This window comes from Genypterus blacodes, unplaced genomic scaffold, assembly GCF_046128005.1.
Source record: "Genypterus blacodes isolate CSIRO-AG114 ecotype Tasmania unplaced genomic scaffold, CSIRO-AGI_Gbla_v1 ptg000055l_1, whole genome shotgun sequence".
NCBI classification, from domain to species: Eukaryota; Metazoa; Chordata; class Actinopteri; order Ophidiiformes; family Ophidiidae; genus Genypterus; species Genypterus blacodes.
The window spans coordinates 6,640,192-6,663,912 of record NW_027466867.1 but is presented as its reverse complement, the minus strand read 5'-3'; the positions used below and the strand labels follow the sequence as shown (position 1 = coordinate 6,663,912).

The 23,721-nt window shown below is 44.9% G+C and overlaps 3 protein-coding genes and 1 long non-coding RNA gene across 8 annotated transcripts in view; 1 reads left to right on the top strand and 3 right to left on the bottom strand.

Moving 5' to 3' along the window:
* Window positions 1-5,678: 5,678 nt before the first annotated feature.
* Window positions 5,679-7,245, bottom strand: LOC143001699 (uncharacterized). Of its 2 annotated transcripts, XR_012963716.1 has the most exons (4): window positions 7,150-7,236; window positions 6,728-7,058; window positions 6,394-6,580; window positions 5,679-6,213 (listed from the first exon to the last, which is right to left on the bottom strand). It is a non-coding gene; the product is annotated as an uncharacterized LOC143001699 (long non-coding RNA). The 2 variants fall into 2 exon arrangements; XR_012963715.1 differs by having other exon boundaries at window positions 6,728-7,245.
* Window positions 7,246-8,690: 1,445 nt separating this feature from the next.
* lsm12b (LSM12 homolog b) lies at window positions 8,691-12,556 on the bottom strand. The gene is made up of 5 exons (XM_076152227.1): window positions 12,388-12,556; window positions 10,100-10,233; window positions 9,791-9,900; window positions 9,476-9,602; window positions 8,691-9,302 (listed from the first exon to the last, which is right to left on the bottom strand). The coding sequence occupies exons 1-5, from the start codon at window positions 12,512-12,514 to the stop codon at window positions 9,210-9,212; spliced, it is 591 nt and encodes a 196-aa protein (XP_076008342.1). The 5' UTR covers window positions 12,515-12,556; the 3' UTR covers window positions 8,691-9,209.
* A 586-nt stretch (window positions 12,557-13,142) lies between these two features.
* On the top strand, window positions 13,143-16,618 carry g6pc3 (glucose-6-phosphatase catalytic subunit 3). Its single transcript, XM_076151825.1, has 6 exons — window positions 13,143-13,529; window positions 14,136-14,242; window positions 14,365-14,455; window positions 14,586-14,704; window positions 14,868-15,000; window positions 15,091-16,618. The coding sequence occupies exons 1-6, from the start codon at window positions 13,312-13,314 to the stop codon at window positions 15,431-15,433; spliced, it is 1,011 nt and encodes a 336-aa protein (XP_076007940.1). The 5' UTR covers window positions 13,143-13,311; the 3' UTR covers window positions 15,434-16,618.
* The window catches only part of tanc2b (tetratricopeptide repeat, ankyrin repeat and coiled-coil containing 2b), a 108,658-nt gene continuing 101,445 nt past the window's right edge, over window positions 16,509-23,721 (bottom strand). For all 4 annotated transcript variants that reach the window (XM_076151821.1, XM_076151822.1, XM_076151823.1 and 1 more), the window contains 4 exons: window positions 21,556-21,647; window positions 21,140-21,286; window positions 20,949-21,049; window positions 16,509-20,781 (listed from right to left, as the gene is read on the bottom strand). In XM_076151821.1, coding sequence (XP_076007936.1) covers window positions 18,714-20,781; window positions 20,949-21,049; window positions 21,140-21,286; window positions 21,556-21,647 — 2,408 coding nt within the window. In that variant the 3' untranslated portion in view covers window positions 16,509-18,713. The remainder of the gene's footprint in view (window positions 20,782-20,948; window positions 21,050-21,139; window positions 21,287-21,555; window positions 21,648-23,721) is intronic.

Genomic DNA, 23,721 nt, shown 5'->3' with positions numbered 1-23,721 from the left:
TTGAGTCCACACATGTTATGCTTTGTGGCACAAAAGATTCATCTCAGTGGTCAGTTTTTGAACACCACAATGTATTGAATAAATTCAAATACTGGGAATAAACACTTTTTGACTTTTTTGCTGATAAAGTTGCGAGTACAAATTGGATTCCCGTTTATTATTATATTTAAATGTTCACGTAAACTGGCTTTAAAATGGACGCATATAATGTAAAGTTGTGATTGAATAAATCATTTGTTAATTTGAAACAAGCGTGTGTATTCTCACAAATCACCACAAGATGGCTCCTTTTCCTGGTGTAGAGAGAGAGAGAGAGTACTGCTAATATTTTTTGATAAAGTAGAACTTCAAACTCTAAACTGAGGTCGAACGTCCGCCTTGGCTGAGTTGTGGCGCAGTGATCTTGGTTTCACTCCTGTTTATGGGAGGAGCCTAATGTAGAGAAGTCAGGATGTCTTGGTTTTTAGTCGAATCCTGCTTTCGCCACTAGGGGGCGGTGTCTCCAGGTGAGAGCAGGTAATCAGCAGGTGAAACCAGCGAACGAGAGAAAGCCGTGTGGTTGTTGTGTCGTTACCAGGTCGGTGTTGTGTTTATAGTTCATATATGTGCTTGATGTGCCGTTTAGCCTTCGTGGCGACGCACCGGTATTGAGCCATTACGGTGTGTGCGTGTTAAATCCATGCTACGGAGGGTACAGAAGTGTGTGTGTATGTGTGTATGCGTGCTGTTTTAAACGTTTGCTGTATTTCTCAAGCTGTGGCATTTGGATGCTGCGTTTGAAAATTTTAGAGCTCTAGCTCTTAAACTGACCAAGATACGGGCTTTGTAAAAACAAACGATTTGGTCCATGGTTACACTGTCGCTCTGGAAAACTGGACCAAAAACTAAATTTTTACTTTAATCTTACTGCTAATTTATTTGAAATATGTTCAATAAGTAAATATATAAATGACTTTTTGAGATGTGAACACGTAGTTGAGATCCAAACAAGACAATATCCTGTTAAAGTCATACATGAAGTAATTTAGGAAAATGGTACCAAACTTTATTTTTTTTTTTTTTTGTGATGTCAGCTCCAAATCAAAGAGACAAAAGAAAAATTGAGGCTTCTACGGTCGGGTGGGCGGTGGCTCATTGATAAGGCACGCGTCTGGGGACCAGGCACACGCTCCGGTGCTGGTTCGCCTCCAACCTCGGTCCCTCACTCTCCAGCTGGTAGCTGGAGAGTTGCCTGTTACCCTCCGGTCCAGAGCCAGTTACCTTCCTGTAACTGGGACTTGAACTCCCAACCTTGTGATCACCAACCATCAGCTTAACCCTCTGAGCTAAAGAAAAAAGAAATTTCCCAAGTTTTTTCTGCCATCTATCTTTCTCAGTGAAACACTTAGTGAGTTTATTTAAAAGCACCTCCTCTTCCGCACCCTGCCTGCCTGTCTGTGTGTCAGTGCCTATGTGTTCCTATATGTTCTATCACAGTGCATCACTCGTTCTGGTGCCAGACACAAGAACTGTGCCTGCCACGCAGCCCGAGCGACACACTGTGTGTCCCTAAATCTACGTGACGTGTTCTACTATGACTATCAGTCTCTCGCTATGTGTCTGTCACTCTCTCTGACAGACTGACTGAGTGCAGTAGATTCCGTGCCTAGGTGGGCGCGGGGACCGGAAGGTAACTGGCTCTGGACCGGAGGGTAACAGGCAACTCTCCAGCTACCAGCTGGAGAGTGAGGGACCGAGGTTGGAGGCGAACCAGCACCGGAGCGTGTGCCTGGTTCCCAGACGCGTGCCTTATCAATGAGCCACCGCCCACCCAACCTTGGAAAGGTTCAATTTTTCTTTTGTCTCTTTGATTTGGTGCTGACATCACAAAAAAAAAAAAAAAAAAAAAGTTTGGTCCCATTTTCCTAAATGACTTAAACAGGATATTTTTTAGTTATTCAATCGACTTAGCGTATAAGTCGATATGTGTTCACATCTCAAAAAGTCATTTATATATTTACTTACTGAACATATTTCAAATAAATTAGCAGTAAGATTAAAGTAAAGTAGTTAGTCTAAGTGTAATATAATATATATAATAACAAATACTTTACCTTATTTTCAAACGCAGCTTCTACAGGACACGAGGATCATCTTCCGTAAGTTTGGGGAAAATTTAGTTTTTGGTCCAGTTTTCCAGAGCGACAGTGTAACCATGGACCAAATCATTTGTTTTTAAAAAGCCCGTATCTTGGTCAGTTAAAGAGCTAGAGCTCTAAAATTTTCAAACGCAGCATCCAAACACCACAGCTTGAGAAATACAGCAAACATTTAAAACAGCACACGCATACACACGCACACACATGCGCACGCACAGACACACTTACACAGGCACACATACACACGTATAAAAACATTCACACAACAAACAGTCACTACTGCATACACACACACTACTGTACCCCTCCGTAGCATGGATTTAACAGGCACACACACACCGTAATGGCTCAATACCGGTGCGTCGCCACGAAGGCTAAACGGCTCTAACCTTCAGCAGGACTACACCGTGCCCATCTCATATCTGCTTCTTGACTCATTCAACTTGCATGTATTGTAATGATTAAATCAATGTATGTGGAGGATCAGGAAGGAAGGAAGGTGCTGTGAGGCGATCTAGTTTGTCTCCCTGACCTTACTGGAGGACACTCAGCTGGAGGCATCCAGGTTCAAGAGGTTCTAGCAGGACTATTGACATGCAGTTGACACATGTGGTTGTATTGAAGGATTTAAATAACTGCAGGTGGTCTAACTGGAGATTTGAGAGATATGCCCAGGGACTATAGTTAAAAGTCAAGTTCTCCCAAAAGACACAGACTGAAAATACTTTAATGTAGTAATGTAAACCGTGGGATCATCACTTGATGTAATCACGAGATTAGCGACTACAGCATACCTCTGTACTCTTACTGTTCAAAAGTCCAACCAAATGACTGCACGCCTTTCTCCTGTTCAATAAATCCACAAGCCCACTGCTGCAAACTCCTCAGTAAGGAAAGTCGCTATAAACTGTCCTAAAAGTCGCCAAATGACACACTCACCTAATTTGCACAATTGTCGGGTTGGGTGTCATTGTAATGGACGCTGGAGGAGAGAAGGTGGACAGTAACTGCCGAACGAGTCTCCAAAACACCAGAAGTCTCCAATAACACCAGAAAAAGTCGCTAGATTTGTCGCTCGTCGCTTGTGTCTAAAAAAAAAAGTCGCAAAGAGGATTTAGACAGCCGCCAGATTTAGCGAGGAAGACGCTTAAGTGGCAACACTGCTCAACACGTTTGTCTGTTTACAATTTCGGGACGTGTGGAACGTGCACCCATGTAAGATTCCGTCGGGAACACCGTCAGTGACTTCGGTTCCTACCTGGTCACAGCAGATCCTCATTTGAGCCAGAAGTGACATGACAGTTTTCGTTTTAAAAAATAAAGATGGTAGTACTCCTCTCTCGTAAAGATTTAATATACAGCGGTGTCAGGTTTTACAGACATTAGGGGTCAGTAACACTAGTTGCATATGATATTGAATAGCTTGTGTGTTATCTCATCGCTCCTGTATATCACGACACAGTTACAGCTAACCTCAGAATTGATAGATTACCATTATTTGACAGATCCTTATTTTAGAAGCTCAGTATGACTCACTGGCAGAAAAATACTGCCAATGATTGTATGTAATGTGTCAATCACGATGCCAGAATGCAGGATAGTGTAAGTGTGTGTACAGAATGCACAGCATGCACAGAAACACACATTTGTGTCAGCTAGAACATCTAAAACAAACTGTGTAACCATGGACCAAATCCTTTTTTTTTTAAATAAAAAGACCATATCTTAGTGAATTTAAGATCTAGAGCTTGTTAATAATAATTATTTCTTATTCACACATTTTCAACATCAATTAAATCTGAAGAGGGTCGATGATATATGATGACGTCCTAATTATGGAAAGGCAATACTTACATTTACTGCAGTGATCACTACATTAAATTAAAGATCGTTTGAGGAGAACTCTCCCATGTTTCTCTGCTGTTCCTTCCTCACCACATGGCCAAGTAGCTGGTGTGGCTGAGGGTTGATTGATAAATTCTGTCAAACTCTAGTGATGAATTGACTTGAAAATGGCAACAAAACATCCAGAAATTTGGTATGGCTGATGTTGTGCTAGCCAACATCAGCACCAAGCTCCTCAAATGGGGAGAGTTGATTAGAACTTTATCTTTTTAACTCTTCTTCTTACTCAAATGCAGTGACATCGTGTAGTGAACATTGCGCTCTATTGTTCTATTGCGCAAAACCGCAAGTACGACCTGATAACAGAGAAATAGCGAGACAGTGACAATAACATCAGTTTTTCTCGTTCGCTTGTGTCACCGGCTGATTACCTGGTCTCAAATGGCGAGACAGCCCCCTACTGGCAAAAGCAGGAATCGCCATGATGAGAAAGATTGTCTTCTCAAATTCAACCACCAGAGGGCGCACAAACGCACGTTCTTCGCAGTATACTGACAGGGGCCAAAATAAGAAAGATTGTCTTCTCAAGTTCAACCACCGGAGGGCGCACAAATGCACGTTCTACACGGAATAGTGATAACAGGGCCAAAATTAAAAGGCTTGTCTTCTCAAATTCAACCACCGGAGGGCGCACAAACGCACGTTATCCCCACTATAGTGACAACAAGGGCCAAAATGAAAAAGTTCATCTCTCAAATTCAACCACCGGGAGGCGCACAAATGCAACTTGTCTTAAGAAGATAAGCTTTTTGTCTTAAGAGGGCCGTAGGGCGCCCAACGGAGGCCAACTGTTGCGTTCTTTGCTGTTTGACTCGACAGGATGTGTTTGTGACACAAAATGATGACACAAAATGATGACGCGGCATCACAAAGCTTCAATTTAAACACAATTTATTTCATGTTTAAATAATTACTTGAATCATCCAGTGTAGGCTATGTTGTTTCGTCATACATGTTGGTACCAGATCTACCATCGATAGATGCTTAGGGTGGCATTGTTATGGGGAGAAAAAGAAGAGTCCGATGGACACAGGAACAGAAAATCAGATGATCAACATGGGTTGATCAATACTCCATGATTTCAGTCGGTAGTAAAAAGGACTGGATTAGGGCGATGGGGCTGAAAATCAGACCATCTTTTCTCATGTAAATCCAACCAATACACAAAAATAACCACAAAAAAATAAGTAGATTGTAGATGAGCGACAGTAGTTATGAGATGCACACGGACAGAAGAACCACAGAACCCTCTCTTCTAATCATGTTACAGTGCTTCGATTGAGGAGAAGGGCCAGGGGGGAAATAAAGGAGAAAAGCCGTCAAATAAAGTGAAGTCACACATGTAGCAAAGTATCAAGGATGTGTTCCACAGACGGAGCAGAGGAGCAGTTGGCTTTTTAAGAAATGTCCTTTTGTTTAAAATCGAGCATTGTTATTTGTCATTTACATATAGCTTTTTCGTTCCTTTTTAATGTTTATTTCTTCAAAATTCGTTTGGCAAGAGACTTGCTCTGCAGGCTCGAATCCCGCAGAGCTGCAATGCAAATGCGCCAAGCTTCTCAAGTCAAAATCAATCAGTGCATAAACAATCTGTGAAGCTACTGATTTTTTTTTTTTGTTGTTTTCTTTTTAAAGTTTTTATACAGTGTCATTTATGTACAACAAAATCACCCATGTATTATTATTATATATCATCTTTTAAAAAAAAGAACAACATTGTACACCCCAACACTGTGGGCCCAGGAGGAAAAAGAAATACGTAAGGCGAGTGTGTGTGTGAGAGTGTGTGAGAGAGCCTCGACTCGTCCTCTTCTGTTAGCAGGTAGCCTTTCTTCCTTCGCGCCATCTTTGGTTCACGGATGTCCTCCGCTCCTCTTCTCCGCTCTCAACGTCCACACGTCTCACAGCTGGACTCAGACTTCATTCACAGACTAAAACTTAAAGTAGATAGATTCTGGATTAAGCCCAATTCTTATTCATGATTGGTCAACTTGCTTTCGAGTCCTTGTCCCCCGGTTTAGGTGGGACAGACTAGATACGGTTGGTCGGTTCGAGCGCTCAGCCCAACCTCGGTTTTCCTTCTCTGGGATGTCCATCCAGTGTTGCAGCTGCAGGCCCCTGGCAAACATAAAGGGAACTCAAACCAGCACTCCCAGCAGGGCGGGAGGTTCTAGATAAAGACATGGGATACCAAAGTAGAATCAACACAGCAAACAGACAGCAAAACAGATGATAATGTGGCTTTGTCAATTACATAACATAACGCTATACTTGTAACATGATTGTCCTTATTCTTCTGGTCTCAATATCAAACTAACCCAGGGGTAAAGTAAAGCAGTTGCACAGTCACCTGAGCGTATGGTGTTGGGTTGTAGCAGCTCCAGCCTCAGACACGCCTCATCCAGGTGTCGGGCTCTGAGTTTAAATGTCATCCTTTGGTTGAAGTATGGGTCGGTGTCACTACTTACCACACAACTTCGCTTAATTTTCACCACCTGAGTGTGTATCTGCAAGCTCGTCTGGACACACACACACACCTGGGAAGCACACGCGTGATGCGTTATTATTGAGCCAATGAATGTACACTTTTCACTTCTATGGGCTCTCTTAAGTGGACTTAGATTCAGACTTTGTATTTTATAATACATATTAAGTAATTTCCTCCATTGTGTGTTTTCCTCTACCTGCGTCTGTGAGCAGCTGCAGGCCTCGCGCTCTCAGGACCACCACAGAGAGGCGCTGCACAGACGGACTGTAGCTGAGAGACACCTGCACGTCTCCCACCTCTGAACACGGAGGAGAGTGACGGAGGAGGAGGAGGATGGAGGGTGACAGGAGGATGAAGATCTTCAGAAGCAGAGAACGTCTATAATCAGTGATCGAATTCAATGCGCGCAAAACTGGTGCCGGGTTAAATACCTTCCCCCCTGTAACCCCTCTGTAACCAGAGGTTTCAGGGGGAGGTACAGGGGGCGCCAGACACACTGGACAGTGGTTCCGGTGGCCGGAAATAATCTAAAAGCAAAAACGTGTTATCCGTGATTTTCACCGGGACGCTCCCGGCGCCCGCGCGCGCAAAACCGGTACTTGTTAGCATAAAACTGACCTGGTAACAGGGAAATAACAAGACAACAATCACATGGGGTTCTCTTGTTCGCTTGTTTGATGATTTCCTGGTCTCATATGGCGGCAACGCCCTCTACTGGCAAAAACATGAATCTACTTTGAACCAATATGAAATCAATTCATTGAAACGGGCTGAAATATGTTTCTTAAACATAAAACAAGCATTTCAAATCACAAAATGCCAATGCAATGCTAGTTTGTAGCTCACTAGTTATCTGTGATCTCACACATTTATACACACACTCAACTTGCATGTATTATAATGATCAAATCAATGTATGTGGAGGATCAGGAAGGAAGGTGCTGTAACGTAGTGATCTAGTTTGTCTCCCTGACCTTACTGGAGGCCACACTCAGCTGGAGGCATCCAGGTTGAAGAGGTTCAAGCAGGATGGACTATTGATATGCAGTTGACACATGTGGTTGTATTGAAGGATTTCAAGAACTCCAGGTGGTCTAGCTGGAGATTTGGGAGATGTCTCCAGGGACTAGGATTAAGGGTCGAGTCCCGCTGCTCAAAGAAAATCCCTTTCATATGATAACTGTGTGTAAAAGAGAAGTACTGATTAAATGTCCTGTCGTATCTAAAGGCATGGAGAGTATAGTGTGTAGAGTTTGGTTGTATCAAAAACCTTGTATTTCCTGTTTGGGAGAGTTCATGTTTTCAGATCAGATCAGTTGAGGAAAAGCAGGAAGACCCCAGAAAAGGACCAAAGCTTTGTGAATGATTAGATGGCACGCACCTGTGACACCTTGCTCCCACTCAGGTCCTGCACACCATGAGGGACAGCAGATCATGGAACAGGCGACATCGGTTTGAGCCTGAACTGCACCCAGGAGAGGTTTCCCTTTTTTCTATTTTGAAATTCATTCATTCTTCATTCCCTGCAGAGAACTTGTAATGTTGATATCAGTTCAGTAAAGGCTCTGGATGGATCGGATTAACTATAATTAGTGAAAGCTTATAGGCTTTAACAGTTTATCACAAACACAAACCCTGTCTGCTTGTTCTTGTAAATATGTGGATTGGAGATCAGAGACTATTCCAGAATAATTAACTGATCCCAAAATTGAATCTGAACACCTTTATGTACCCACCAAGCACTTTTAAAACTTGTAAAATAAGAAGAATGTTCCCAAAAGTCTCATCCTTGTGAATCATTGGATAATTACATAAACTATAGCAGTCCACCTTAAATTTAGCTTCATTTTCCTTAACTTTATACACCGTGAACTGAAAGTTTCCAGTAACTACATACACAGTAGTTACTAAACAATCACATTTAAGAGACATCTGATCGTTCTCACAGGCGATCAACTTAAATGTCACTCCAAGGACACCCGATGACATCATTATGTCTTGCCAAGCAGACAAACCCATTATTAATCACAACAATTCCCACAGGGGGTAAATATATTCAATTCAATATTCCAAGTCATTACACACTTCTTTCACCTTTCCCCCCCATTAAATCACTCCACAAGCCCTTCAAAAAGCGGTTGAAATTACATTTACAGTCAGAATTTTTGTTACTTTTATTTTAGAAAATGTCCTTTTAAAGAGTGGCGTTTCAAGTCACATTTTGTTTAAAATACAGAAAATACAGACAGTAGAACATGGATACAGCAAAAAGGAAACAATGACAGAAAATAAAGCTAACAAGCCTTTCTGACTGCTCTAGTTTTCTCGTTTTGAAATGGAATTGAAGGCAAAGGAAGGAGGGTGGAAAAGAAAAAAGGCTTCAGGGACATTTAGGAGGGGAGGAGTGGGGGCAGAATGAGACAAGTTAGTTAAGGAAACTATGGTCGCCTTATGGTTCATGTTTAAATTATTCTTTATAAAGTCTAATTTAAGATTTAATCTTTCCTCTTTCTTTTTTGTCTTTTTCATTTAATGGTATTTTGATCTTCCGGACCCAGGGCCCTCAGCACTCCTCCTTGTGGTCTCAGACTGAGGGCAGGAATGCCGACCTAGTCTGGCAGTGGGAGAACAGAACTGCCCGCCGCGTCGCCTTCCCCCGGCCGACCCACACTGCCAACTCAAGAAGATAAAGTGGAGTCCTTCTGTGTTTGCTGTGCTTGTGAACGTTGCATGGACTTCTGACTTTCCACATCTCTAAAATGTTTCTCAACCTGCGGGGGTAAACAACGATCATAAACCCACTGGAAACAGACAAAACCTTTTACCTAAGTGTTAAGATTCATGTCAGGCTATGAACAGTCACCATACCAACACCAGTGCAGAAACATTTACAAACGTAATCCCATCTACTGTTAGTCACATAAGTGTTTTGAGTGGTACTTACTATTTTGCGTACATGACTTAAAGCGCTTCCCTCTTTGCCTTTGCAGTTCTCAACCTGGTAAGGCGGCGAGATTACGACGTCATCCATCACAATAATGTTCTTCTCCTGCCATTTACAGTCTTTGATGCTGCGGAGGGAAGAAGTGCTTTGAAAGATGCTGCAGCTCTACGACAAGCACACACACACTTCGCTCAACTGTGTGTGTGTGTGTGTAAAACCTGTATTATTTATGCAGTGCTCAGTGTATATTCTGGCTTAAATCAGTCAACAAGTGATACAACAGGTGTGTTTCTTCCGTTTACTGGCCGCACTTACGTTTTGTGAATAGTCTGGAATAGCTGCTGGCCCTCCACAGAAACCCCAGCACTGATTGCATAGGCTTGGGACAGCTTGTCCTCCTTTTCTGTCCGTGCTCGATTGGCAAGCTGCAAAAGAGAACGAGACGCCGTTTACGCCAAATCATACGACAGGTGTCCGCTGACCAATGTGAAGTTATAAATTGGTACGTTTAGCTGCCGTGGGTGTTAACAAAAGCATGACGTGTGTTGTGTGGACGGAAGAGTCAAAAGGCGTGTGTGTAGCCGTACTTTGGGTTTGGACGCAGGCGGCTGGTGGAGAGCTTACCTTGCTAACATTCAGTGATGCTAGTGGAGGTGGAGTCTCGGTGCGGTCATTAATTATGTCCACATCAGAAACATAGGCTAAGTTGATCAGGATGACGTCACTGAGGTTTGGCTTTCCGCTGGAGGAAGCACATTCTTGGGAGGGGAAGCGGGGTCAAGGTGCAGTAACTTTATTACACGACAGGACAGAATAAAAACTTATTCACAGCTGATGAACGAACTGAACGAGCCACAGAGGCAGAACAGTGGCAGGGCCAACGGTGAGAGGCGGTGCCAGTTACTAAACGCTGTGCAGCTGAACGGGTGAAGGACGGAGACTCAGAATGTCTTTGAAAGTAATTATGTTTGACAGACACTTATAAGCGCCGCAAACAAACCGCCAATCGACTCAGAATGGTGTTCATTGTTGGAAATCTGCGGGGAACGGCGACCGACTTTGAGTAAGAGCTTGGGAACGACCCTGCACTGGTGGTTAATGAGTACAATGGCAGCTTTTCAACCACGCAGCTGGGTGTGTTCATCTCGCCGTACAACGCAAACTCCTCTGTTAGAGCAGAAATCCACACGGGGATAAGTTAATAGTCAACGTTAAAAAGACAAATGCCTTGGCAAAAGTTCACACCGGGACTCAACACACTGTTAAATCACTAAAATGGCGTTGTGATTTATATTCATGTACACACATGAGCCTGCAACGTGTCCTAATGAAAGTTAAGACACCTAACATCACATGAATGTGTTTGTGTGTGATTAATGGTCGGCTCGGTCAGCTGATGTCACTCAAAACGCTCACACACACCAACCTGAACAGCATCTTTGAGTGCAACCGGCACGCAATGTTGTCTCTTAATCTAGAACTAATGAGGATACTTTTAAAACATAGAAATTACACGGTAGGGTTAAGAAAAATACACCGGGATTTTAAGTTTCAATTTTCAATTCTTTACACAGGCAAACAGCTCTGTGGGGGGAGTTACGCCACCTGGAGTGCAGGTTTGTAAATCAGAGTTTCTTAGCCTTTTGTCCTTTTGTTTTAGTGATTTCCCTTGCAAATCCATCTGTATGTTGAAAGGAAAATGTTGCAAATCTATCTACATCAACCAAAAACACGAGACACTCTGGAGAAACAGTGTTGTTAAAACATTTGTTTAACATTAGAGGATCAGGAAAAATTAAATCCTCTATGGAACTTCCGGCTCAAAATACAAAACTTACCTATACTTTGTATTTAAAAATGTAAAAATTTGGTATTTTGACAATATATAAATGTGTGTAATAATATTTGGTGGTAGTGTGTGTGTGTGGGCCTGAGCCTGGGGGCGAAGCTACATCCCCATCTGACTCTGACCTCACCTCAAAGCGTAACTTCCAACAATAAAACGAGCCGCACCGTGGAACCAAACACGGGGGGGCTGTGTGGCAAAACGCGAGACCTGCGTATTTGTATCATCTGATCTTGTTCCAGCGTGTTACCGATCGAATTTACACTTAAATGGCTTTTTCGGACCAAGCCCCAAAGTTAGGAGCTCTGCCCGGCACGAAGACACCCACAACACACTCCGATGAATGGGTGGAGACATTTTGGTTGACCGTGATCGTACGCGTAAAGCTGTGAATAAAACGGAATAGGGACATATTTTAGTCACTTTGCTTTAATACTACCGAAATGTAAACGGAATCGTACTAAATAAGCCTGGAGATGCTAACGCTGCTCGGGAAAGCGATTTTAGCGAAGAGCTATTAGCATGCTAGCCATGCTAACAGCAACTTAGCTATAATGGGGGGAGGTTAATCAATGGCCATTCATTCTTATGTTGTAGTAATCATCGTTCACGTGTTCGAGGGGGGCTCAGGTCGCTCCGCGGTGTATGTTCGCGTGTCTACACCGAGGAGAAAAGCGCTGGATGTCAGCTAGCTAGCTAACTAAGACTGTGTGCCTGTGGAGAGCACACAGCCATGATGCCTTACGAGAATCCGTTGCCAGATAGTGATCCATGTTGAGGACTGGCAATACAATGTGTAGAACCAAAACACATGCAGCTCTAACTGCTACTGCAAACACGGGGAACGGCTGCGGGTAGCCCGAGCGCGTCCACAACAGGCCAAAGACTTCTGCTATGAAGAATAAAAGCGTTTAAATACACCGGTCAGAGATATAACAGCACAACTCAGCGAGCAACAATTACGCCTGCGCGGATCACTATTTGACATCCTCTCGGTTACCCTACAGGCCCTTGCAGCCAGGCAGGCCGGGCAGCCATTCCGCAGGCCGAAACAAACAAAGGATACTCAGAGTTAACATCTTCGACTGGTAGTCAAAGGCGACCACTTCTCCTTGCAGCCGTTGGCCCAGGCAGGTGAGGCAAGAGACATGGCTCCCGACACTGAAATACTCCCCCGGTCCAGGAGCCGCCATCTTCTCCGCCAGGAAACCGGAGCGCCTGCCTTACGTAAAACAACGCGATGTCGTGTTCACAGACGTAACCTGGGCGTGGCCATTTACGCCCCGCTGTGTCCATTCATTCTAATGTGATGGCATTGGCGACTACGTCTGATTTACATGGCAGCTCCACCAGCAGGCTGTTACTTTGGATGTTCAAATACATTTTCTCCCCATAGACCTTTAATCTGATAAACCTTTAATTATTACCTTTTATTTACAAATGGCATGGTATTTAATATAAATGCCAGTAAATGGACGATTCAAATGCTTAACTTTTAAATATAAGCCAATCTCAAAATATCGAAATGTATTCATTGACTTGTTTATTTTCTACCTGGAATTTTGTTAATGTATTTTGTTTAATTTCATGTCTATAAAACTTTTTTTTTTAATAAAATAAATCGTCTTGCTCTTACAAACAACAAGAAATGTAAGATGTTCTTATTTTTTGACTTAATTCTTATTTTATTTGTCGAGTAAAGGCAATCGGTTCCAAATCCATGGCCCCTGGTAGTGGAGCAGGCCTGAGGCGCAGGCGTCATGAAGGCGGGGGAGGGAGTAGTCCCGATGCACATCCTCCTTCTTTAATGCACCGAAGAAGAAGAAGACTAGCGGCTTTGTTTGACATCTCATTGTAATGCAAAGTGCTCCCCCCTCAGGCGACCTCAGGTATCCCAGCGCAAACGTTACACCCCCCCGCCAGGATTCATCCAACATCTATCCTGTTTGTTGTTTTCCGCGTCTGATCTTACTGTGCCGTTATTACAGAAATGGAGGCGGTTTATACGCAAGGAATTTTGATGGCTGAAGATCTCCAGCAGAGAACAAGGAATTATGAAAAACACTGGCTGTTTATCACTCATTTTGGGGATCCTAAAGCAGCTTTCCTGCTCGTTTTCCCGTTTACATATTTCATCAGCAGGCGGGCAGGTGTGGCGGTGGTTTGGGTGGCAGCTATTTCCGAGTGGTTAAATTTGGTATTTAAATGGTAAGTGTGAACCAACCAAGTACTGTTTGTTTAACCACGTACACAGATTTCCTTTCAGCGTTTTCAGTTAACTTCAGCAACAGGAAGTAAACCTACTGTATTTCAGATTGTTGTCAAATACGCCAAGTATTTATCTCATTGTTATTTCGTTTTTGTTGGGAGTAACAGTACAAAACAAACATTCAGCTCCATTCTGGTGACGCTCCAGTGTCCTTGTTGCTGTTATTGATGTAAAACACACTGAATTGCCACTGTGTAAGAAATATATATGCTTTATTAATACACTTGATAATGCTATTGCGGGGTTTCAACGGTGCCACCCTGAAATATCTCGGGTGGAACACATATCGGAACCAGTATTCATTTCATTCATTCATTGCGATATGTAGCCATAAATCTAAGACAATTAAACTGGCATACAAAAATAAAGAAGTAAGATCATTGATAACCTACAATTCGTATGTAATGCAGACATGTGTCAGCTAGATACGTCTTTATACATGTAGAAACCAAGTGGCTAATCTGGATGTGTACTGTATGTAAAGGTGCATAAAAATGCAAAGAACAGTGGAGTATTAACTTGTAAACTGTCTGTGTGTTATACAGGATGCTATTTGGAGAGAGGCCATACTGGTGGATAGGTGAATCACATCTATTTGTCAACAAGCCGCCCAAAGTTCACCAGTTTCCTGCCACATGTGAAACTGGCCCTGGTAAGAAGTATTTTTTAATCTACAGCAGTACGTACACATACTGTGTGTAATATCATTTTCATATTAAACATACCCATCTATGATCCCCCGTTTGAGCCGTAGTGTTGTCGTGTGTTTTTTAGGCAGCCCGTCAGGTCATGCGATGGTGACTGCAGCAGTTTGGTGGGTCACAGTATCGTCCCTGGGCTCATTCCTCTACTCCCGTACTCACAGGTAGGCTAGTAAAATGAATGGCTATATCAAATGATTTGATTAGACAGCGAGGTGAAGACATCAGTGCAGTAAACCTTTAAATGTTATAGAAAACTCATTGTTGTATTGTCTCTTTCTCTGTTTCTGTCAGCAAGGTGCTAGCAGCTGTTCCCTACCTGTTTTACGTGGTGCTGCTCGTGGCAGTTGGACTCTCCCGGATTTTCATCCTGGCCCACTTTCCTCACCAGGTCATTGCTGGCTCCGTCACAGGTCTGAATGCAATGTTACATATGAAGGGTGATTGTTAATAATGAGCTTGAGTTGCGTTTATTTATAAGTTTCAGAGACTCTAGAGGGTTTCTGACTTGTACAAGATGGAGCACATACTTTAAAGTACACTACATATCACAGCTGATTGTGCTGCTTCTGCCAGGTTTCATTCTGGGGATCGTCCTGAGCCGCAGAGTTCCAGAAGGTCGCTCATTTCTAATGTACAGCATTGCCTTGCTGAGCAGTACTGTCGCGCTGCATGCTGGACTGCAACATCTGGGTATCAACCTCTCCTGGTGAGTCTCTTAACTATTACACAATGAAGGGAAGGTTAAAAAGCAATACCTCTCTTGGCTAAACCTGTTCCATCTATATATCTGTAACAGGTCTATTGCTTTGGCTAAGAAATGGTGCAGCAATACACAGTGGATCCGGTTGGAGACGGTCATTTTCTCCGCCCTGTGCCGGGACTGCGGGGCCCTTTTGGGTTTGGGACTGGCCCAGTGCTGGAAGCCTGATGGATGGCAACTCCCTTGGGCTCCGCGGGCTTTGTGTTTGGCCCTCTCTTCTATGGGACTGTACCACGTGAATCGCCTGCCACTGCCACTCTATCCAGAAGCCATTTTCCAGGTCCTGTTCTTTATCAAATTTGTTATAGTTCCTCAGGTGGTCATGGTGTTTGTGCCTGGATTGGTCCACTTTTTCACACATAAAAAGAAAAAGGAATAGTGCCATAGCCAATGACTAAAGCATCAATCTGACAGAGAAGTTTATGATGTTTATGCCTCCCATGGGATATTCAGTGCAATAATCGACTGTGGTCACTCCAGCTCTCCTTACTTTAGCTTTAAGCTGGATTGTTAAATGGTCAAGTGAATATATTCTATTTTGAAAAGAGCATGTGGACCTTAAGCTTGGAAAATCCCCAATTACACATAAACATAAAAGACACGTGTTGAAAAGATGTTATAAATGCTACACGTGTGTCAAATGCTGAGGTTCTATCTGAGATATTGTGCAGCTAAAGGCAACGCACCTGCAACAATTCCCTGCTCACCTTTGGTCCTCTCTTTAGGTCAAACCGAAAACATATGATTAAGTCAATTGTTTTGTATGAATCTAAAATGAAGTGAAAAGAATTATATGAACACAATGGAATCAAATACAGTAGGACCACAAACAGACTGGAAACATTATTATACATTGTAGGTTCTTCTATGAGGTCACATGATGCTGTACAGGTATATTGTGTTATTGTGTCGTCCTTAGTTACATTATTCTATGTGTTGTTTGCCAAAATCAACCAAACGTGCATTTGTGTGGTTTATAGACTTAACAGGGAAATAAACATGCAGGGTTTCATTTGGTAACCATTTATAAATATGTTTTTATATTTTTTTCCAATACATAGGGTTTGACTGTACAGATTACAATCAGTTATCATGAGATAAAAACACATTCTTTTTTATTGTTTTTAATGAAACTTTTATCACAGCGATCTGAAAGCTCACATTTACAGACAAGAGAACTCTGCTCAGCAAGCAAATACGTTAAAATAAAAGAACCTTGAGAGTTTTGCTTTAGTCTGGTGAGTTTGTAAGGAGAATGATAAGGATGTTTCAGGGATCGACTCCTTATCTTAATCCCATATCCCAGTATTATATCGCACACCAGAGTTAGGACACTGCTATACATGTTTCAGCTTGATCTCATGGAAAGAATAGAACATGCATCAGACTATTTACAGCAAACTAATATACACAGAGAGCTTGAATCCATACATCCCCAAATATTGTAATTTAGAGGCCCTGTTAAAAGAAGTATAATACAGATTATACCTTCATCTCTCTAAATGTCTGTTGGGCATCTTTATCAGAGAACCAAAATAAAGGATTACCGACATGTTGTCTTTTACTTTGCCTACATATACAGTACATATTTATGCTGTTTCTCTAATACCAAAACTCCATATGAGGAGTTTGCTGAACACTGAAATTGAACAAATCCATTATTTTGTCGCAGCAGACTTGATGTAATTGTCACGACATGTGCAAGACACTGGAAATCGTGTTTTGAGTGAGAGGAGAAGGTGGAGTACTTGAATGCAACTGGCCAAACTGCTGAACTAAGGAATCAGTGCTGGACTGAGTAATATCTGAGCCAGTATATATATATACAACTTGTGCTAGAAAGTCTATACATCTTTACCCAGTTTAAAAACATTTGTTTGCTCTTCATATCATCACTCGTCGACTGCTTTGCAAATCATATAGCGTCTATGATAGTCTGGGTCAGAGAAGCCACGTCTGACCGGTCACACACCCACATTCTCCAAAATCCAACAATCGTAACAATAAAGTAAGTAGAATACATAAAGTGCACCCTTGGTTAAGAACTTAACAGGCATTTTAGTGCAGAAGTGGATTAATAAAAACGCGATATGGGCGGGGGGGAAAAAAGAAACGGCACAAAGTAATGCAGAGGAAAGGGAAACATCTGTGACAGAGGTTGTATATGCTTTTGCTTGCTTTTACCTGCTGAGCACGATCCACGTTACACCCCAACACCATGTACCGTCTGCCCTGGTAACGTATAGTATTGTTATTTACGGAAGAGGGACATAGCCAAACTTTGATTTCCATTTGCTGCCAGTACCACAGGAGTTTTTCCTTTCCTTCATCACGCCTGGAACATAAAGCTGAAAGGTCATTTAGAGATTCCAGTAGCCAATGACGAAACAAGTAACAAATACAGTATATTGCACTTTGTCTTTAATACAGTACACTATCATCTGCAAACCTGTGATCACAACCTGGTACAAAACGATCGCTAATAGCACGCTTTTGGTTTGTTGTTACAAGCATGTGAGTTAGGTGTATTTTTTGCACTAAAGATAAAGAGACCACAGCCTCGCACTCGGCCTATAATGAAGTCTGAGATGAAACGGTAACGATTTAAAAAGGAATCCAGTGGATCGTCGCGTGTTTTGTACCTCAGAAACGTGAACTGAGTGAACTGCTTTTGTAAAACGGCACAGTCACAATTTTGGCGGTAAAATAGATAGGAATTGTGTTGGTAATACGCTTGATATTATGTATTTAAACTATTTCATATCAATCCTAACCCTTGACTCTGAAATGGCACATACTTGCACATTTCCTATTCTGATAACACGCTTTTTGTCTGGTGCGAGTTCAGACTGAGGACCTTCTGCGGCGTTCCTTTGTCACAATGGAGGCTGTTACATCATTTCAAAGTTGGTCAATGTCCCTCGTTCCTCTTACCCTGGTAGGTTTTTCAGCATCCACACGACTAGCATCGGGACACAAAGGCATGGTTGAACAGAATACAATTCAAACGCAAACTATGTTTTGTTTTATATCTATGTACAATATATAACTTAATTATAAATATTGTCATTTTTCTCTAAGTACTGAGTTGTTTGAGCCATTTGTATTTTCTGAGCAATGTACAGTATTGAACATATAATATTGTATTACATAGAGTAGAGCCTACTAGCAACCTCGGTTAAAAGCACACTTTGAAAGAACAGAAGATGGATAAGTTAGTCCACAAGTAGAGAGAGTCCAATAATTAGTACTTTCACTCTTACAGACGCACACATTGTGTTCACTTGTGGGAACATTGTGCCACACGTTTTGGAGGTGCACTGGTCTTTGATTCAGTATGAGATCAGAACTTTAGGACCCACCTGGTATCCTGTCTGTGTGCACAATAAGATGATGAAATAATCACGTCTCACTTCTCGGTTTATTTTCATATAAGAATGTCAAATACCCAAAGTGTGTGTGTATTTGTGTGTGTGTCCCAACTTCATGGTTTTCTCTCTGAGTGGACCTGTACTCTGTCTCTGGTGAGTTCTTTAAGACAAGTTCATCCGTGTCACATACATGAGGGTCAGCAGCATCTGCTGTTACGCAAAATATTTTCTTCTCTCACTCCAACTAAAAAGCCCAGTCCAACCAACCAACCAATCACAGACAGGCCATCACACATTTGACTCCACAAATGGTCTCTTTGGTTTGATGGGGGAAGTGGGCCCTTGGGTCCGGGAGTCACGAGAGAGCTGGCGATACAAGTTGTCCTGGTAGGCCTGTGCCACGGGCAGAGTCCTAGCCACCTTCACGTCCGGGTAGGTGGGCACCTGGCTGACCCGTTCCAGGATGTCCCCGCCGCCGCGGCCGTTGGCCAGCTTGCTCAATGAGGCGGGCTGGGTCTGGGAGTAGTAGTCCTCCTCCAGCAGGTGTCCATTTTGAGCATTGTTGGTTTTGTTGTAGTAGGCGATGTTCCCTAGTGAGCTGGGGGGACTATAGGTGGAGCCCTGCTGGACCAGCTGGCCAGGGGAGGTGGGACTAATGGCGGAGTCCATGGACGTCATGGGCCTGGACCGTGAGGGCTGATGCAGGTACTGCTGAGTCCGCGCAGTCTTGTCTATGATGCCCATGAAGGGCGTGTTACGAGACCGCGTGGTCTCGCCCTGATACAGCCCCCCTCCTCCCTGAGAGGGAGAAATGGGAGAGATGTCATCACAGGCGCGCTCGTATGTGGCCTGCAGGGGGATTTCCATCTGCTGAATGGAAGAGGAAGGCCTGAAGCCCGGCGCTAAATTGGCGGTGGATCCAGTTGAGATGTTGTTGCTGGAGGGGGAGAAACGAAGGCCTACACTCTGAGAATGGATGAGAGGCCTGGGGGTGGGCACATGCTGCTTCAGCTCAGTAGTATTGGCACTAACAGGGCGTCTCACCATATGGGAGATCTCAGGGGAGCCCAGCTGGCATGGGGGCATTGCATTGGCGCGCTCCAGTACATGCTCAGAGACGGGGTAGTAGGCGGCTGACTGGCTGCGGCTAATCTGCGGTGTCTGGCTGTAACGGATGCCCCCCGGGCCCCCACTGCTGGCGCGGTAGGCAGAGGAGGGGCGCTGGGGTAGCTCATCCTTCAACAACAGGCCCGACTCCATTACCCCTCCTCGGCCGCCGTGCTGACAGAGGGCCCCAGCGCTGAGGCTGGCCTGGACCTGGGTCATGGAGCGTCCATCCAGGGAGGGCTGGTAGACTAGACGGCTCTCCACGTCCACTGAGCCCCCTTGGTAGCGTCCACCCATGCCGTGACCCATCTGGCTACCATAGGTGCTGTTGCCCATCACGTTGCTGGGCTGGTTAGTGCGGACGATTTGGGCTATAGAAGGCTGGAGCCGAAGGCCTTGGGCTTGGTGGTGCTGGGACAGGGAGGGCTGAGAGCTCAGCTGGAAGGAGCGCTGGCTGCTCATTTTAGAGAGCGGGGACTTGGGTCGGCCGGGGAGCTGCTCTGTCTGATAGCGCACAGGAGAGCCAGACTGTGACCTGTACAGGCAGACGCTCTCCAATGGTGGACTGGCTCTGTACTGAGCAGCACGACGCAAAGGGGAAGACGGTGGGCTCTGATGGTCCATCCCTTGACCCCCGCTACCCATAGGCGGGGGGCTGAAGCGGTAGGAAGGCTGGTGTACCGGCGAGGTATGAGGCGGACTGTGTCGGTAGTGGGAGTTCTGGTGCGTCGGAGAGAGGGAGGGCGATGTGGGCTGGTATGAGCCGCGGGTGGGGGAGGACATGGAGGAGGAGGTGGGGTGATATTCGTACGGCTGGCCCATGGGCGAACCGCCGGTTAAGTAGATCTGATCCGGGTGTGTCGGGGAGAGCGGTGGGCTGTGAATGATAGGGAGACTAGAAGGGTTGGAGTGAGACTCAGGCGGGGGCAAGCCCATGGACATGGCCTCCAGCTCCTGCTCCAGGTAGTCCTCATCCTCAAACAGGTCCTGGACGGGCTCCATGTCCTCCAAACGCGGCTCGGGGGGAGGAGGGAGAGGCATGGAGAGGCACAGGGACTCCTCCTCCTCGGGGGGAGGTGTCGGGGGAGGGGAGGGAGGAGGCTCCAACTCCAGCTGCTGCAGCTGGAGCTCCTCCTCCTCCAGCTGCTGACACTCCTCCTCTACCCTCTGGAGCAGCCGCTGGATCTCACGGTTGTTGGGGCAATGCTTTATGGCTTCATTCAGGTCCTCTAAGGCTTCAGGAAATTGTCTGGAAACAGGAAATTGATGACACAATGACAACCAGAGCTACATAAACGTGTATGTGGGAATGTGTGAGCAAGAGAAGTAGAAATTGGAGTAAAACGAGCAAAAAATTGAAGGAGAAGTAGATTTTTTCATTCAGACTAGGATGTAGATGGAGGGAGAGGATTCTACCTGCTGCTACGTTTGGCACGCGCCCGGGCATAATACGCCTCATACGATTTTGGTTTCAGTTCAAGTGCCTTGGTAGCAAATTCTTCAGCCATCCCAAAGTCCTGGAGAGATTCATTTGAAGAGAATATTAATAAACACCAACCAACTATCAAAGATGTCAAGAATGCAGAATAAAGGTCGCGACGACTTACGTTCATTTTCCTTCGACATCGGGACAGGTTGAGGAAAAGCGACACCTTGAGCTCCCTGAATGTCTTGAGGTCCTCACTGAAGCCCTCGCGTGGAAACTTTTTGAGGGCGTATTGATAACGTTGGGCTGCCTCCTTCACCTTCCCCTTCTATTGGACCAACGCACAAAACAAGCGTGTCAATGTTGAAATGTTCATAATCAAAGTCAGAGCTGCTACAAACACAAGAGGGCACATTGTTTCGTAACATTTGTTTCTGATTCGTTCTCAGCATGAGCTCACTGTCAAAGAGGAGCAGCTTGTTTTCATCAAAGGTCCATGAAAGGAGAGTTTTTGTGTTTGTTTAAGATCTTGCATTACAGATACACAGTTCCTACATGTACCATTGTGATTACACCTCTAAGTCTCTGCTCTCTGACCTTGTAAAAGCTGTCCCCCTCCTCAATCAGTTTGCTGAGTAAGATGATCATGATGTCGGGTTTGGACGTGGCCATGGCCCACGTGGCGGGACCTGGGTGACAGGGGGGAAAGAGCAGAAGAAGAAGAGGTTGACAGTGAGAGAGAGACAGCCAGCGTACACGGGAGGAGGAGGAGGAGGAGAGGAGGAGCACGACACACAACGATAAGAAAACAGGGACGAGAACAACAACCAAAAATGGGGGAATGGAGGATAATAGAAGACAAGGCATCCACTGCGGAGAAAAGACTGCGTCGTTCTGCACCCGGAGAACACTGTGACCTTGCTACGGGAGCGCGAATGGGACGTCAGAGCCGGGACAAACAGCATTTGCTAATAATTACTAGTGGTTGCTTAATCCTGCTGGGAGCGGCTTTGGGCTTTGGGCAGTGTCTGTCAGAATAAGTGAGTTTGTCCTCAAATGGCTCACAGGCTAAACTACGTCCCAACAAAAAAAAGAGAGCTGCCAATGCTGTTTGGCCCAGAATACAGAACGACCCCCTGTGTAGTAGAGAATAAAAAAATCACATTGTCACGTCTTTCTGTTGAGCTATATCTGTCTCCCAGTAAGTGTCTGGATTAATGACAGACTGAGGGATGTGATCGGGTACAGCAGGCGGGGCTATACTGTATCAATAAAAGGACAAACTTCATTCCTGCACAGTGGGGAAAAAACAAAAACAAAAATCACACAATTCCTTGACTGGAAGTGATGTGGCTCCAGTCTTCGCTACGTCTGCGCAACAACAGCAATCCTTGACACACGTAAACACACCATAGACATGTAAAGGAGAGGATCTTGCACACGGGGGACACATGGGAGGGGGGGGGTGGTGGTGGAGGTGGGGGGGCAGGTGCGATGAACAAAAAGAGGCAAGCAGGAGGGATACAACAGAGCTCTGTGTCCTCTGAGCTGGCGGGTGGCGGTGACGGGATGGTGTCGTCGGAGGTAACGGTGTTGGCTGACTGGCCTAGCTGGAGGAATGGAACGATGCACAGTATGGCGGCTTTATCAACCTCAGTCTGTGGTGGCGGTGCGAAAAGGCTTTACAGATAACATGCAGCTCTGAGAAACCGTTTTTGTGGGGCTTTTGTCATGCATCTGTGGGATGGTGAAGGTTCAAAAAAACACCTGGATACGACGTCACAGGCTGGAGGCCGGGCATGCTGTCATTCGCAACCTCGACATCAGCATCTACCTCTAGTGCAATCCAGACTGTGTCACTGTCACAGTGCTAATACCTTTGCATGTTATTATTTGTCAGTTTTGGGGAAGGGTTTGGTAGCTAAGCTGGCCTGCCGATACTTAGGACGACACAGACAACACAGAGAGAGGAGATAGAGCTGTCAAAATGCCTGGTGGGGTGAGAAGTCGACAGCCTTGGCTTTACCTCGGGGCCGACTGGGCAGCGTCTGACATCCTGGGGGGCCGGAGAGAGAGGCGGGGGAAAGGGGGTCAAGGGGGACAGGAGGGTAAAGGAAGGAAGGAAGGAAGGAAGGAAGGAAGGAGGTCATGAGCGAGGGAAGGGAGGAGTGTAAGTAGGCAGAGCAAGGAAAGGAGGAGGGGAGGGGGAGGATTGCCAGAGAAAACAGAGAAAATAGGGAATGTGGGAGTGCGTAGGAGCGAGAGGAGAAAAGAGAAAGGAACAAGAGCAGGAGGGCGAAAGAGAAGGAGAGTTGATGGTGGTGGAGGAGTAGGAGGAGGAGAAGTGAGAAAAGAAAACACAAAAAGAAGCAGCGGTGAGAAGCGGAGATCAGTGCCTTTGCCAAAAAACAAAAACAAACAAACAAAAAAAACACGAATATCGGAGCGAAACACCACAAGCGCTAATAACCACCTGTCTCTGAGCAACTGCAGAGAGAGAGAGAGGGAGAGAGAGAGGGAGAGAGAGGGAGAGAGAGAGGGAGGGGGAGAGAGAAAGAGAGAGAGAGAGAAGAGAGGGAGGATGCGATACAGAGTAACAGTGAGATCAAACGTGAGCGATAAGAGACAGCGGAGGCACAAACAAGAGCGAGAGAGAGAGACGGAGGAAAATGCAAACGACAACGTGGCGTTCACGGTAGTACAGTAAGGAAAGAAGCACATCAGAGCCATACATAGCCGGGGGAGGGGACGCACGCTGCAGCA

Excerpts from the sequence above, each read along its gene's own strand:
- lsm12b (XM_076152227.1), bottom strand. The coding sequence starts at position 12,514 with ATGGCGGCTCCTGGACCGGGGGAGTATTTCAGTGTCGGGAGCCATGTC. Across the intron at positions 10,234-12,387 it reads GTCGAAGATGTTAACTCTGA|AATGTGCTTCCTCCAGCGGA; the intron begins GTATCCTTTGTT and ends TCCCCTCCCAAG. Across the intron at positions 9,603-9,790 it reads TTCCAGACTATTCACAAAAC|CATCAAAGACTGTAAATGGC; the intron begins GTAAGTGCGGCC and ends TTCCCTCCGCAG.
- g6pc3 (XM_076151825.1), top strand. The coding sequence starts at position 13,312 with ATGGAGGCGGTTTATACGCAAGGAATTTTGATGGCTGAAGATCTCCAG. Across the intron at positions 14,243-14,364 it reads CACATGTGAAACTGGCCCTG|GCAGCCCGTCAGGTCATGCG; the intron begins GTAAGAAGTATT and ends TGTGTTTTTTAG. Across the intron at positions 14,456-14,585 it reads CTCTACTCCCGTACTCACAG|CAAGGTGCTAGCAGCTGTTC; the intron begins GTAGGCTAGTAA and ends TGTTTCTGTCAG.